The 15,789-nt window shown below is 31.9% G+C and overlaps 1 protein-coding gene across 1 annotated transcript; it reads right to left on the reverse strand.

The window, feature by feature from the left end:
- Positions 1-10,249: 10,249 nt before the first annotated feature.
- Positions 10,250-14,186, reverse strand: LOC114761103 (F-box protein PP2-A14). Its single transcript, XM_028950423.1, has 3 exons — positions 13,742-14,186; positions 13,306-13,424; positions 10,250-10,842 (listed from the first exon to the last, which is right to left on the reverse strand). Exons 1-3 carry the CDS (start codon positions 14,093-14,095, stop codon positions 10,368-10,370), a joined length of 948 nt encoding a protein of 315 aa, XP_028806256.1. The 5' UTR covers positions 14,096-14,186; the 3' UTR covers positions 10,250-10,367.
- Between the last annotated feature and the right edge of the window lie 1,603 nt (positions 14,187-15,789).

The following is a 15,789-nucleotide window of genomic DNA, read 5'->3' on the forward strand; positions in this document are numbered from 1 at the left end:
AAATACTTGCTGGGAAAACTCGACTTTGGGATGCCTTTTGAAGCTTCAAACAAAAAATGAGACTATCATGTTACTAAAAGAATGGAACTATAAGCATTAATAATGCTGCATCTTCTTCTTGTTTTTTTTTTGCCGCTTCCAATCTTGCTATTAATCATGCAAATTTTCTTGCCAACTTTCACTAATGCAAAATTACCAAAATCATATTTGCAAGTATTATATGTTTGAATATTAAATTGCTACAGAGCTATTAACACTTGGAAATAAGGACGAGCATTCAATTTTTTAGTTCACTTTTTTGTGAAAACCAAATTAATCAAAAAATCAAATATAGTCAATTTTAGACACCGAACTAAAACTAATCAACCAAATGAATCAAACTATTTCAGTTCGGTTAACTGTTTAATCAAAATATATATGTGAAAAATAATATTAGATTAAAAAACATAATAAAAAACAATTACAACAGTTAATTAACAATATTTCATTATTCAAGATGATTTATTATACATAGTAATAATATTTATTATAACAATATTTATTAAATATAGATATATTTGAATGCATTGTTCAAGCTCACATAAACCCACATATATATATTTATTATAACTATATCTATTAAATATAAACATATTACATATGCACACTACTAAAAAAAAGAGCTTTTACGATGCTGATTTATGATAGTCATTAGAAAAAACACTATAAAAAAATGATGGCAGTATTTTTGTAATTATAGGGAAGTGAATTTTACTTTTCACAATAGTTATCCAAAAAAATACTGTGAAAAGTTCTTTTTACTATGGTTTTTAAAATAGTCACCGTAAAAATGACTTTTTATGGTGCTTTTTTTATTTAAAAAATCGTCTTTAAAAATCTATCAGAATTTTAAAACTCTATCCATCACGTGATAGTTTTCACTTTTTATAGTCAGAGCCCATGGTTTTCCATTATTATTCCCACTCGATTTTCTCTCTCCTCCTACCATTGTTGGCGTTTATTCTTTGCTTCTATCTTCTCCACCATGTTCTTTCATCACCATCGCTATCGCTGTTGTTGTTGTCACCACCATCGCGTCATCCTTTTCATTCTTATTTGTGAGTTTTTTGCTCTTTCTCTTCCATTCTTTCTGTGGGTTTCATAGTTTTTATGGTTTGGTTGTTTTCTTTGATTAAAAATATGATTTTTTTTTAGTTTAAATAGATCTGATTTTTGTTCTTCTCCTTGCTTAAACATATTTTGATACTTGAACGCTTGAATGCATATGATTTCTCTCTCCCTCATTTGGTATATTAGAGTTTGATAGCCTAAAGTTCATAAATTGTATCATATCTCAGTCTTTGATTTTACTTTTATTAAATCTTAATAGCTTCAATATGATGGTTGAAGGTAAAGCTAAGTGGTGCTATTACGACGAGGAAAGAATCTACGTTTATTTCATCAAAATGCTTTTGACTGGTGACAGGTTATTGGTTAATCAATTCTCAAATCCCTTCCTTTGGGGCTTTGTTCTCTCGTTCCATCTTGATTAATAGGATGAAAGGTAAACTAAAAAAAAAAAAATTCTAACCGCCGTGAAAAAGTCACATACCACGACGATTCTTAAACCACTGTAAAATTCTTTACATTTTATGTCAATGGCATAGACGTCACTTTTAAAACCACTGCGAAAAGCTTATTTTAACCACTGTCAAATGTCTTTTCCGTAGTAGTGGTAGTTATGTTTTAACTGAATTTTTTTCCCAATAACCAAATTAAACACTAAAAATTGAATTGTCAAGAGATAAAAACTAACCGAAAACCTGGAATAATCAAACTCAAAAGTCAAAATTGAATTCGGTTCAATTTGATTCCTAGTTACAGTCTGATTTTACTCAGCTCTACTTGAAGATGAGTATGTATATTTTTTACTAAAAAAAAGAAGAGAAAGATGAATATATTTTTAGAATCAAAACAGCGTTGGGGAAGGAAAAAGGGATAATCATATAATGTTGAAGCCTTTTGATTCAGATTTTGGGATGCTAGCTTTTGCCTTTCCCCCCTTTCGACCTGAGGATGCTTTGTTTTGATGCTCTGAAGCTCCTAATTAATCACTACATTAAGATTATTTTGATTTTTGAATAGCTCAAAGTTAATGGACATATGAGGTCAAGAAATTAATCATCAAGTTGCATCATGAGCTTAATATTAAATCGAGTGGTAGGATCAAAGTATAATCTGACTAAATCTTGAAGTCTATGTTGACAAAAATATATCATCAATATTAAATATAAATTGTGTATTAAATTATAATAATATTTACATGAGTTATTAATGATTAATATGATTCATCCTTCAAGCTTTATATGGTGCATGCTGGTCAAAAAGTTTTATATGGTGCATGACTTCGTTGTGTGTGTATAATTAATCATTAATCATTTTGATCACCTATCTGCGTCCGGCTTCTCTCCACTGCCCTCTCCATTCGCAACCTCTCTTCAACCTTGAAACGACGGCGTTTCTTTCCCTGCAGCGAAGGATCTGTTTGACGTGTCAGTGACATAAATGTGGACGCTGTGACGCTTCTACCTGACAATAACACAACAAAATTTCCCTTTCTCCCTCTTTTCTTTAATTCTCTTAAATTGGTCTTTTACTAAAAAAATATTTCTCTCCTCCTGGACGGGCATATGCTTCCCCGAGACAAAATATAACACTAGTTTCTTTTGGTTGTCTAGTGTTTTGGAGGTTGGAAAAATATTATTCTCCCTCCTCCGATCTACAACATAAGTTATTTTAACTAATTCATTAACATAAAAAAATGATAAAAAATGCTAAAAATTTGTAAATATCAAATAAAAAATATCAGCAAAAATTTATTGTCATTTGTAAGTTTAGTGTTGTCAACACCAAATAACATGTTATTAACAAATTTGATTTGGGCTTTAACAATTTTTAACCTTTTTTTTGGTCATTATTCCTATAAAAAAGTAGTAGCTAACTCATTGAATCTATTCCAATTTGAAATCTTTTTTCAACTTCACTCATATTAAATAATGTTGTGAAAGAGGAAAAAAAAAATACAAGGAGTTACTCTTTTAGTGTTTTATTTTGCCAATGACTATAAATAGCATCAATTAGAAACGTGGCTTTGTCTAATTTATAAGCTTTATTTTGAGTTTTGTCTAAATATTTTTTAAAAAAATTTGGTCCTTACTTGATTATATTTAGTGTTTTATTTTTTCTAATGACTATGAATAGCATTAATTAGAAAAATGGCTAATTATTTATGAGACAATGAGAGAATGACATAGTCTTCATATTTTTTTATCATTTATTTATTTATTTATTTATTTTCTCTATCGATTACTCTCATAGTAAATGAGGATATATTTGAAAAAAATACATTTTTAACCTATTTATTGTTTTTAACTCATTTTAACTGTTTGTTTGTTAAACATGAATAAATTATTTGAAGCTTTTATATGCGACCCAAGGAAGCATATGACTGTCTAGCATTAATTGCAGGGTCAAAATTAACACATAAATATTAAAATACTCTTTAAATGACTTATATTTTGGACCAACTCATTCTCCTAAAACTGAGGGAGCCATCTAACCATCTGAATTGATTGAGTCAATAATTATTTTATATTACTTATTTGCTTTAAGAAGTGCTTGACATTTTTTCACAAAACGAGATAAACTCATTCATATATTTACTTCGTATACCGTAAAAGTACTTTTGAAATTATGATTTGATTTCTATCCAAACATCCCTTTAATTACAACTGTATGGTAGTTTTTACTTTCCGTGGCAGGTAGGTCGTAAATGCTGAGAATTCCTTTAAAATCTGCTCAACCGTGAAGCCATGAACGAATGAATGAACGAAATTGTTGAAGGAAAAATGTGACGAAATGAGGTAACTTAACTTAAGATGAGTGCAAAAGAAATGAGGAAGCTTAGAACCGTGAAGGAGAAGAGAGTTCCCATAGTCAAAGCGAGCGTTCACATTTGTGTCCGTAGTTGATGTGTCATTTTAGAGTGAAAACGGTGTCTTGTTATGCCCAAGAGGAGAGAAGAGAAGAAGCCAAACTCTATGTATCAACACATGTTACCATGGTCATGGATCCACGAAGCTGCTGGCACTATATGTATGCATTTATTGTCATTAAGCAAGGAGGGAAACCATTAGCACAGTGCCAAATCCAGATCCGTGCCTTCTGGGGTATGTTGCATTTTGACCTTGACTCTGGAGGGCACAACACGACAGAACGACCCTTGGGCTTTTTTCCCATACAATATGCATATTCAATTTCTACCTCTGATGTTATTAAGAGAATCAAAGCTAGTACTTGATGAGATCTAAGCAGCATACTCAAGAGCATCACTGAACGCAACTACCTTCAGCCATAAACATCCACTGAGCAATAGTAAAACAAGTTCTTCTATCTAACAGAAAGCCGTTCGAATGTCTCACCATGAAGACAAGACAAAGGCAGCAAGTTAAGCTCTACATTATAAGGACAGTCAGAGTTTATTTTTAAATTATTTCCTCCTGGAGGAGTCCATTGCACATTTGCCCTAAGAATGAGCCCATCCAGATTCTGGGAATTTACCTCTGAATGAATCCAACCATTGGCCTCCCATAACTCCCTAAGAAGTTTACCTGCTTGTTCGAAAGTGAAAAATGGGATCAGGTTTAATATTGTTAGGAATGAAAGTAAAAGAACTTCCAAACCAAGTCATCTTAGCCCGGTGGCATTTAAGAAAAGAATGATCCACCGTTTCTACACTGCCTTTGTAGATTAGTAGAGCTGGTAAAGCGGGCTGACAATGCAGATACGGGCCAGCCCGTCGCGATGCGAGCCGAATGCGGTGCGGGTCGAAGTAGCCCATTTTTTAAAATCTATTATATAAGTATGAGTTAGGCTTAGTTTGAAATGTTGAAATTAGGTTCCGAGTCTTAAATTTGAGTAATGGGTTCTAATAAAAAAATGAGAATTAATTTATAATTTTAGAAGATATTTAAGAAAAACTAACATATTTTTTATAAATAATTAATTTAACTAGTTTTCTTATTCAAATTAATTAAGTAAATCTTTTGTGTGTGTGTGTGTATGACTATATGAGAATCACATGTTCATCTAATCTTATGAAGCAGTGTATAGTAACGACAAATAGATATAAAAATAAAAGATGGACGGTGCTCTTTATATCACCATACACATATGTATGAAGTACTAAATTAATTATATATGTAATGATATGAATGAGATAATGTTCATATGAAATTTAAGAGTCAAAATCCTCTAACTATATTATATTATATAATGTATTAAAAAATCAGGAGAAGTAAACCAAAAAAAAAAGTGGGCTGGCCTGCGAGCGGCGGAGCTGGTCAAAAGCGATGCGGGCTACTCATAACGGGCTGGCAAAATACCAACCCGAACCCGCCTTTTTTGGCGGGCTAGGCCCGTATTACCGGCTCTATAGATTAGACAAACATCAGTGGGACTACAATTCCTTTTAGCAAGATTTTCAAAAGCAAGGAAAGCCTTAGAAATTAATCTCCACAAGAAATTTTTAATTTTTAGGGAACCTTAATTTGTCAGACCTCTTGCCAAAATTTCCGATGGCTGTGATTGGATACAGAGGAAAATGAATCATATCTATGGAGAACATTCTGTTTTGCTAATTTGTACCTATCTTTTACTGCATAGCAACTTCTAGAACCACCAGTCCATATCCATTTATCATAACGATTATTATTAGCAACCACCGCATTAAGCATCGCATTTTTTTCCCCTTCATCAGTGATTACTGCTTGAAAAATAGACAAATTCTATCCAGAACCAAATCTCAAATCAGCAACACTTAGGTTCGCAAGAGACTTATTTAGGATCAAATTAAAACTCTAACTAATTCTCATATTTAGGAGTAAAATCAAGACCTTATATCTAGGAACCCGAAAAAGCAACTTGGATCAAATCTTCAACCTGTCACATCTATATTTATAAGTTCACAAAACAACACTAATTATGCATGGTTGGGCTACATGATACTCCTATTCATTAACAATTTGATGATTGTAAATGTGCTTTGTTTGGGCGTTGAAGGACTGTAATATTCCGTCATACCTACTGTTTATTACAAAAATACAATAATTTTATGTAAGAAAAAATTAAATCAACATAAACAAACTATTGTCCTTGTACAGCTGTACACAAAATAAATTGATGTGGTTAAAAATATTTATTTATTTATTTTTGCAACTTTTACTTTTGGTCCTTCATCGTAATAATATTTCTTATGCATATCCGTTTGGGAAAATTCAGTGGGGCCTATGAAGGCACAATCTACGGAGAGGCCACCCTTGGCGTGGGTGCAATCAATTTGGGCCAACGAAAATTTGATGTTTATGGGCCCATCGTGAGGCCCAACTTCAAAGTCCCCAACATGGTAGTGGGCCCACTCTCCCGGCCTAAGAAGATAATACTCTGAGTGCGCATGCTGGCCGTCCGATGTAGACAGCTCAAATCGAACGGGCTTGATGTTCCATCCGTGTACTTGATCCACATTACAAAGCCGTCGGCCCAATTTCTTTGTGGCCCGGCCCAATTGGAGTCTGAAATATAGGCCGTATCTCCCTTTTGGGAATTCAAATTCCACGTCACCTGCTACTTCCACCCACCACATTTGCTGAAGATATGCAATACTATTGATGATCTTGCTGGTTCTGCAACGAAATTAAACCGACGAAATCGTTCAAGAATAACTCTAGTTGAGTGCTTCTGATTTTGGATCTAAATGCGTTGCATTTAGTCTCGTCGTATTTAATTGAAAGTTGCAGGGGGAAAAGGAGCAGGTGAGAGGAGAATAGACTCTCACTCTTTTCTGTTCTCCTTTATTTTAATAAATATAATCCTTATATTTTTAATAAGCTAAGTGCAAGAATCCATGAGACTAAGTGGTGGTTTGTACAAGTATTTTTGTTTCACTAATAATTACTATTCCAGATACATCATGGTACTGGATTATTTGGACTACAAGATCAAATCAGATTATAGAGCAAGATTTGATAAATAATAGTCAACAAAAGTGTGTTTGGTATGAGGGATTTGGGAGGGAGGGAGGGGAGGGATTTTAATCATTTCTCCTTGTTTGGCAACACACAAATTTTAGGAGAGGAGGGAAAATTTTTTAAAATTTCCCCTCCCCTCCCCTCCTCAACCTCCCCTCCAAAATTGGGAGGATTTGGAGGGAAAGGACAATATTTTGTCATATTATGACTATTATACCCATATTTTGTCATGTTGTGACCATTATGTCTATATTTTGTCATGTTGTGACCATTATTCCCACGCCTTAAATAAAATAACAGCAAAATTGTCCATATTAAAATATTTTTCCCTCCCCTCCCCTCTTTTTTTATAAATCTAAACAAGATAATATTAAAATCCTTCCATTTCCCTCCCCTCCTTTGGCTCAATGAGAGGAAGGGGAGGGGAGGGGAGGGGAGGAGAGGGAAAATGTCCCCTCCCCTCCCTCCCCCCATTTTGGCTCCCCTCCAAATGGGGGGTTTTTGGAGGGGAGCCAAATTTTTGGACCATTATGCTCTTATAGTTTTTTCAATATTTCACTTCTACCCATAAAATATATTATTATAATATTTATTTCAAATAAAAAATATATTATCCTAAGTAAAAAAATAAAAAATATATAAATTATTATAATTAAAAATATATTATAAAAATTATTTAAAAATAAAAAATTATTTAAATAAAAAATTATAATATTATAAAATTAATTGTTTTTTTATAAATATATTTTAATTCTGGAAAAAAAGATAGCCTAAAGAGAATAAAATTTTATTTTTTTTAGAGCATATAAATTTGTTAATTTGATTATTTTAAATATATTATTATATTAATTAGACTAAAAAATTACTGTACCAATTTTTTAATACACATATTAACATGATAAGACTGAATTCTTATTAAATTATATGATTTAAATTAAGATGTAAATTAATTTATATAATATATCAATAAAAAACATAAACTAATATGTAAGGGTAAAATGGTAAATTGATTATTACTATCCCTCCCCTCCTCTCCTTGAACCAAACAAGGGATCATTAAATATCCTCCCCTCTCCTCGTTTTTAATCAAATCAAACAAGGTGAGGATGAAACCTCCCCTCTCCTCTCCTACCCCTCCCTCCCCTACCCTCCTCTCAAACCAAACAGGCCCTAATTCTGTTCTCATAACAAAACAAAAGAGGAAAGAGAAATGGTGAGTGCGTTGATCTTTTTGCTTTTTTTTGCTTTTAACGAGTCAAGAATTGAGAAAGATAGAGATGGGAGGATGGACTTGGATTCTCTCCACTTCTTCTCCCATCCTCTTCCCCTCCACTACCCTCTTTTTCTCTTCACAACTATTGGATCAAAATTCCAATAGTCCAGATTTAACATCTTATAAAAATAATGTTATTAAAAAAAATAAATAAATTTAAACTGTTAAAATCTTGTCTAAACAGTTAACAACTGTAATAAAAAAAAAGTTGAAAAAAATTTACTCTGTCATAACAGTCTGTAGATATAAGCTGTTTAAATTAGATTTTAACAGTTTAAACTTATTTATCTATTTTTATAATTATATTTATTTTTATAAAATGTTGTAAAATATTAAATCTGAACTATTGAAGTTTTGATCTAATGGTTGTGAAGGGCCAAAAAGAGAGTAATGGAGGGAAAGAGGATGGGAGAAGAAGTGGAGAGAATCCAAATCCAGGGAGGATGTCCTTGACATGAAAGCTCAGTTGCAAAAGATTATTCATCCAGAATTTAATGTCATGTTTGACATACGTTATTGTTTATTCGTCCAAGAAAAGTGTGAGGATTTGAAAAACAAGCAAACAGCAACGCCTTAAATGGCCGAATATCTTTTTAGAAATAAAAAACTTGAGAAATCAAAATTATACAAAGAACCTCATGATGTACAAAGTACTTTTTGGTCCTATTTATAAAATAGAAAGAAAATATTTTTTAGTTCTGTTTATAGGGCATTAAGAAATTTTTTATATGGATGTATAATTTTATCCTTCGTTTATTATTGTGTTAACTTTGTTTACATAAGGTATAATCTATATTAAATAAGAATCAAGATTATTAATGCAATTGATAAGGATTTGATTATCAGACTCAAATTGAATATGCTGAAGATTATTTTCAACAGCGTACTCAAGAGCATCACTGAGCGCGGCTACCTTCAGCCGTTAACGCCTATTGAGCAATAGTAAAATGAGTTCTTCTATCTAATAGAAAGCCATTTGAATCTCTCACCAGGAAGACAAGACAAAGACAGCCAAGTTAAGCTCTGCATCATAAGCACAGTCGGAGTTTATTTTTAAATTACTCCTCCGTCTGGATTCTAGGAATTTTTCTCTGACTGAATCCATCCATTGGCCTCCCACGACTCCCTAAGAAGTTTATCTGCTTGCTCGAAGGTGGAAAATGGGATCAGGATCAATATTGTTAGGAATGAAAGTAAAAGACCTTTCCAAATCAAGTCATCTTGGCCCAGTGGCATTTAAGAAAAAGATGATCCAACGTTTCTACACTGCTTTTGTAGATTAGACAAACATCAGTGGGACTACAATTCCTTTTAGCAAGATTTTCAAAAGTAGGGAAAGCCTTGGAAATTAATCTCCACAAGAAATTTTTAAATTTTTAGGGAACCTTAATTTGCCAGACTTCTTGCCAAAATTTCCTATGGCTGTCATTGGATACAGAGGGAAATGAATCATACCTATGGAGAACATCCTGTTTTGCTAATTTGTCCCCATCTTTTACTGCATAGTAACTTCTAGAACCACCAGTCCATATCCATTTATCTTGACGATTATTACTAGTAACCACCGCATTAAGAATTGCAATTTTTTTCCCTTCATTAATATAATGATTACTCCTTGAAAAGTAGACAAATTCCATCCAAAACCAAGTCTCAAATCAGCAACAGTTAAGTTTGCAAGAGACTCATTTACGATCAAATTAAAACTCCAACTAACTCTTATATTTAGAAATAAAGATTGTAGTTAATAAAAGGACCAGAAAAAGTAACTAGGATCAAATCTTTTACCTGTCACATCTATATTTAGAAGCTCACAAAACAACACTGATTATGCATGGTTAGGCTCTATGATACTTCTATTCATTAACAATTTGATGACTTTGTTTGGGTGGTGAAGTACTGTAAATATTCCGTCATACCTACTGTTTACTACAAAAATACAATAATTTTATTTAAAAAAAATTAAATCAACATAAACAAACTATTGTCCTTGTACAGCTGTGCACAAAATACATTGATGTGGTTAAAAATATTTATTTATTTATTTTTGCCACTTTTACTTTTGGTCCTTCATCGTAATAATAGTATTTCGTATGCATATCCGTTTGGGAAAATTCAGTGGGGCCTATGAAGGCACAATCTACGGAGAGGCCACCCTTGGCGTGGGTGCAATCAATTTGGGCCAACGAAAATTTGATGTTTATGGGCCCATCGTGAGGCCCAACTTCAAAGTCCCCAACATGGTAGTGGGCCCACTCTCCCGGCCTACGAAGGTAATACTCTGAGTGCGCATGCTGGCCGTCCGATGTAGACAGCTCAAATCGAACGGGCTTGATGTTCCATCCGTGTACTTGATCTACGTTACAAACCCGTCGGCCCAATTTCTTTGTGGCCCGGCCCAATTGGAGTCTGAAATTTAGGCTGTATCTCCCTTTTGGGAATTCAAATTCCACGTCACCTACTACTTCCACCCACCACATTTGCTGAAGATATGCAATACTATTGAACCTGCACCATAAATAAAAAAAATTCCAATTATTTTCGGCCATTTTTTGTAAATAAAAATTAATGTTCTTATGGTGTTTTAATAGTTTGATAATTGAATTAAATTTCCCATTTTAAAAAAATTTATATTTAATGATAAAGGATAACTTAAAAAAATATTTAAATCATAAAAGGCTTAAATGATTAATTACAAATTTTTAAATTATGAGGGGTTATAACATAAATTTTTGACCTATTAAGATACTCACTCTTGAAAATTAAGTATTAATATATGAGTATGACAAAGTTGTTCGTCCTTATTAGTACATACTATAATAAATATTAAAAAAGATAAGTGCATAATTATTTAGTTATTTTTGAAGACTAATTCAGTCACTCATAAGTTTTTTAGATTAAAAATAAACGCTAGTAATGCAAGAGCAAAATTGATTAAGTTACATTTGTTGTCCGACTATTCTTCAAAACTTCAAATTATTATGTGCCAGGTTATTTGCAATTTTTGCAAATTGTGTAATATAATAGGACATAAATAATCTCTCTAACTTTTCTTTGGCCAGCTAATTAACATCTCTAACTATACATTATGTATAATTTTATCACCAATAAGCATCATGTATTTTATTATTAATACAAATGATGCAAATACAATCAAGAGTCAAGGAAATAATGAGCGGTGACCTTTAATTAAGAGAATAATAAAACATTGAAAATTTGTGGGCTCATCATTAGATTTTGAGAGTCTTTGCAATGATCATTATAGAAGCTGGTGAAAAGGCAACAGGACAGAAGAAAACAGCAACTTTAGACTCACAGTAATCAGAAAGTTCAACCTTTAAACCATGTGTGTGTTTGTGTTCTCTTCTAAAAAGCCAAAATAATATTCTTCATATTGTCATTAACTATGATTATTTAAGACTAGTTTTTCTTAATTATATATTCTGAGCACGCATATATGATGATACACAGAAAAGCATACCCTCTCTGAAAATTGAAACAGAAATATTACCCGAGTAATATTAAGGCATACAATCAATCAAATTTGAACCTACTCAAATACCTTTAATAGTAGTAGTATATATTAAAAGTATTAAAATAAAATTAATTTGCAAGTGCTTATAATTTTATATGACTTTTAATTAGGTTTTTTATAGTTTTTTATTAGACATTTATTGTTTTGCCTGATTTTTTTTATCACCTTTTTATATTTTTTTTTAATTAGTCACTTGAGACTATAAAAACCTGATTGATAATTTGATAAAACTATTGACCTGGCATAAATAAAAAAAATTATAGAAACATGATTAAAATTAGGCAAAATTATAAGGTTTTGATTTAAAAAATTACAGAAATTTGAGAAAAATCAAATGCAACTATAGAAATCTACATAATAATTTTTCATTGTATTAAAATGAAGGAAAAATGAGAAAAATATGATAAATTTTAAAAACACAATTAGGTCATCTAACTATTCTTGTATTAGTTTTGACAAGTTAAAATCACCTATTTATAATTTTAAAATTCAACAAATATTTTATTATTTTTCCTAAAATGAATTCTATTTTTCTGAAATACAAGTCATTTTCTAGCTGTCATAATACTACCTCTGGTCCTTATTATAAGACCCCGTTTGACTTTTTGTTTGGTCCTAATTATAAGACCCCAATCCATTTTGTCTCTCATATTTATATATTTTTTTCCAAGATAATCCTTCTAATAATAATAGTTCTAGCTAATATACTTAATTAGCAATGATATTTTAGGAATGACAACACTTATTTATTACAAATAACTAACTTAACTTACTTCCTTAATCTCCTCAAATAAGTCAACTGGGTCTTATAATTAGGACCGGAGGTAGTATATCCCAAAATATTAGCTAACAAACATAGATTTGATGCCTGAACTCATAACACAAACATTTTTCCACACTTAAAGAAATAAATCATATATTTTTCTGGCAATAATTTATAATATTAAAGATTTAATTTGGTGATAGCAAGCGTTGTTATAACTTGTTCCATCATGCAGCGTGATTATTGGAAAAAGCCTTGAAGGTTTTAGAATGCAAAAGCAGAATCGTGTGAGTTTAGCCTTTCCCCTTGTTCAATAAAGTTATATAAATAGTGAAATATTACTGTTTCTTCCGTCAAACGATGTTTCCACTTTTTTGGAAGATACTAAGAGATGAAAAAGACTTAAAAATACAATAAACTGAAATTTAATCTGGACCACTAAATTATACAACTCATTAACTTCACCAAATATGAGGTAAAAAATTCTCGAGACGCAGCAATGGTCAGATATCAAAACAATATATTCATAAAGCAGGCAAATTCAACACAGGAACCACGTTCTAATCAAATAATTCAACACCAAAAAGCAAGTCAAGTTAATTAAATTAAAGAAATATTTTAAAAAAACAAAAAGGAAAAAAAAAACTGCATTTGCTGAGATAAATCTTGTCACCTGGATTCCTCGGTTGGAATATAATTCCAGTATCTTCTGTCATCTATTCCAGTAATCTTCATGGACTTGGCTGACATGAACAAACAAACTTGCCCACTCCCTCTATCCAACCACGCTTCCTAATACATTCGGGGCCAAAAAATAAACAAATAAAAACACATCAAAATCTAAAATAGCAGTAAGTGAAGGAAGGAAGAAGAAGATCTGTTTGAGACCATCAGTTTTCTAGCTTTAAATATAAATCTCATCATTATCGATATGTTATATGGTAAACAGTTGAAGAAATATCAGATCCGGTTCTTAAAATAGTGAAGTGGTGTGATAATGTTAGATTTTATGAGATGAGTGTGTGTGTGTAATTGTTCGAGAGAATCAAGTAGCTAGAAAGATAGCAGAAAGAAGATTGATGAGAAGAAGGCGATATGGATCTGCTTACTTTGGAACCAGAATGGAAGCGATTGGGTCGACAGAGAATGGAATAAATCTGTTTCTTAGTGAAGGAGTTTTGGAGGTTTTGTTGATCATCATCATGATCATGGCCGCCAAGAACTTGATGGAGAAGAAACTTGTAGGAGGAAGGTAACTTGGACTCCCAGACGAAATCGGCAGAAGAAGCTCTGTGAAAGGCCTTGTTCACTCGGGCCAATTTGCAGATATCTGTTGCCTCCAAATTCATGAGCACACTTGAAATACAGCTTTCTGGGATATCTCCGAGCCCAGGGCTTGACGACGATGTTCCCCCAAGATCGCTTCCTGATCTTTTGTTTTCTGCAGAAATTGCAGACCCCATGATGATGATGATGGACCCAGTTGAGAGATAGTTTTATATCGAAGGTCAACAACACAGTGAAGAAGCAGAAGAAGAACAAGAAGAAGCTGTGTGTGTGTGGGAGAGAGAGACAGAGATGTGAGTGGAGGTGTTTGATGATGGAAGTGTGAGGGAAATTAAATAGAAAAAGGGGAAATTCTTTTGTCATACAATTTTATAAAATTTTTAATTAATAATTAGTTTGTTCTCCATGCATTTTAAAAAAATAAGTGATAGCACGTTTGTAATTTGTGAGCTTTGTTCTTGTACACCAACCGGCTCGGAAACCTTTTTATAAACTTTGATTTGAGTTGAGTCATATTGGACCACATACATATCTTCAAAATTTTAACCCAAAATCTTACAATAATTTTCTTAAAACTCCTCTGAGAATAAACCTAGCCAATTTCCCTATCTTAAAACTTAACCTAATATTTTAAAAAAAAATTTCTGGGTAACCATAATTTTCTTTCTTCCTAAATCTTGAATCCGATATCTCACTTAGTAAAGCAGGTTCCAAAATCACCTGAACTGCATGTCACAAATGCGAAAAATTTTCAAAAATATTGTCATAATTAATTAGTCTAAAAATTCTACTTAAATTTTGTTAGTATTTATCATATTTTGTTAACATAGATAATTATAAATTATGGTAATACTTGAATCATAACAACTGCAAGAATAAAAGCAAAACAAAGTAAAACTAGCAACGGCAAGAATAAAATGTTCTATTTAATTTTAATTTTTAAATTCAGATTAACTCAAGTGAAGCTATTTATTACATGGATTAGAGTATAAATACGCGCTATAAGAAAATAAATTAGACTAGATTGAGAAATGCATGTATTAATTGATGTCCATACAAATATTTTGTACTCATCATCATAATGAAAATTCTCATACCAACTAATCTAATTAATTTAATATTCTGGCGATCATCTTTAATTTGTCTCTTTGAACTCACAATTAAGCCGACTAATATCGTACAGATCAGACCAGAATAATTAATAACAATGCATATGCCCATCTGCCACGATTTAATTGTACTTCATAATCACGGTTTAAATAACTAATCACCTCGAGTTATATTATTGTCTGATTATAATTATTTTTTTGTGGTCGGAAAGCAAAGCATTCATATATCTTAATTTTGTTGGCCAAAAAAAAAACTTGTCTTAATTTTATTTAAGTACAAGTGACGGTGGCTGGATTAGAATGAAGATAAGTAAATGAACATGACATGTCCATCTGTCACGCTTTTATAGCTTCATAATTAAGGTTTTGAAAATTAATTACCTCGAGTTATATTATTGTAGTCTGGTTACTTTTTTTCTTGTGGTCGGAAAGCATTCGGATATCTTAATGAATGAATTAATTTAGTATAATCTTGTTCTTGTGGTTGGTTTAAATTTAAAACTTGTGGTACAAGAGGCACTAACAATGGTGGTAAAAAGACAAATTCCATTACTACCTCCAGTCCTAATTATAAGATTTGGTTTGTAAACTACAAATAAGGTCTTATAATTAGGACCGGAGATAATATAATATTAAAAGACCTTGTCTGTAGATTACAAACAAAGTCTTATAATTAGAACCGGAGGTGGTATAATACTACCTCTAGTCTTGAGTTAGTTGAAAATTCAATTTGGTCTCAAATATAAGACTCCAATTCACTT

Source organism: Neltuma alba, unplaced genomic scaffold (genome assembly GCF_004799145.2).
Source record: "Neltuma alba isolate B1F8T4 unplaced genomic scaffold, ASM479914v2 tig00011081_pilon, whole genome shotgun sequence".
NCBI lineage: Eukaryota > Viridiplantae > Streptophyta > Magnoliopsida > Fabales > Fabaceae > Neltuma > Neltuma alba.

What these genes read in the sequence shown, in the direction of transcription:
- LOC114761103 (XM_028950423.1), bottom strand. Translation starts at nt 14,095, where the DNA reads ATGGGGTCTGCAATTTCTGCAGAAAACAAAAGATCAGGAAGCGATCTT. An exon ending in GCTTCCATTCTGGTTCCAAA is followed by an intron (nt 13,425 to 13,741) that starts GTAAGCAGATCC and finishes CGAATGTATTAG; the next exon opens with GAAGCGTGGTTGGATAGAGG. An exon ending in ATTCCAACCGAGGAATCCAG is followed by an intron (nt 10,843 to 13,305) that starts GTGACAAGATTT and finishes TTTATGGTGCAG; the next exon opens with GTTCAATAGTATTGCATATC.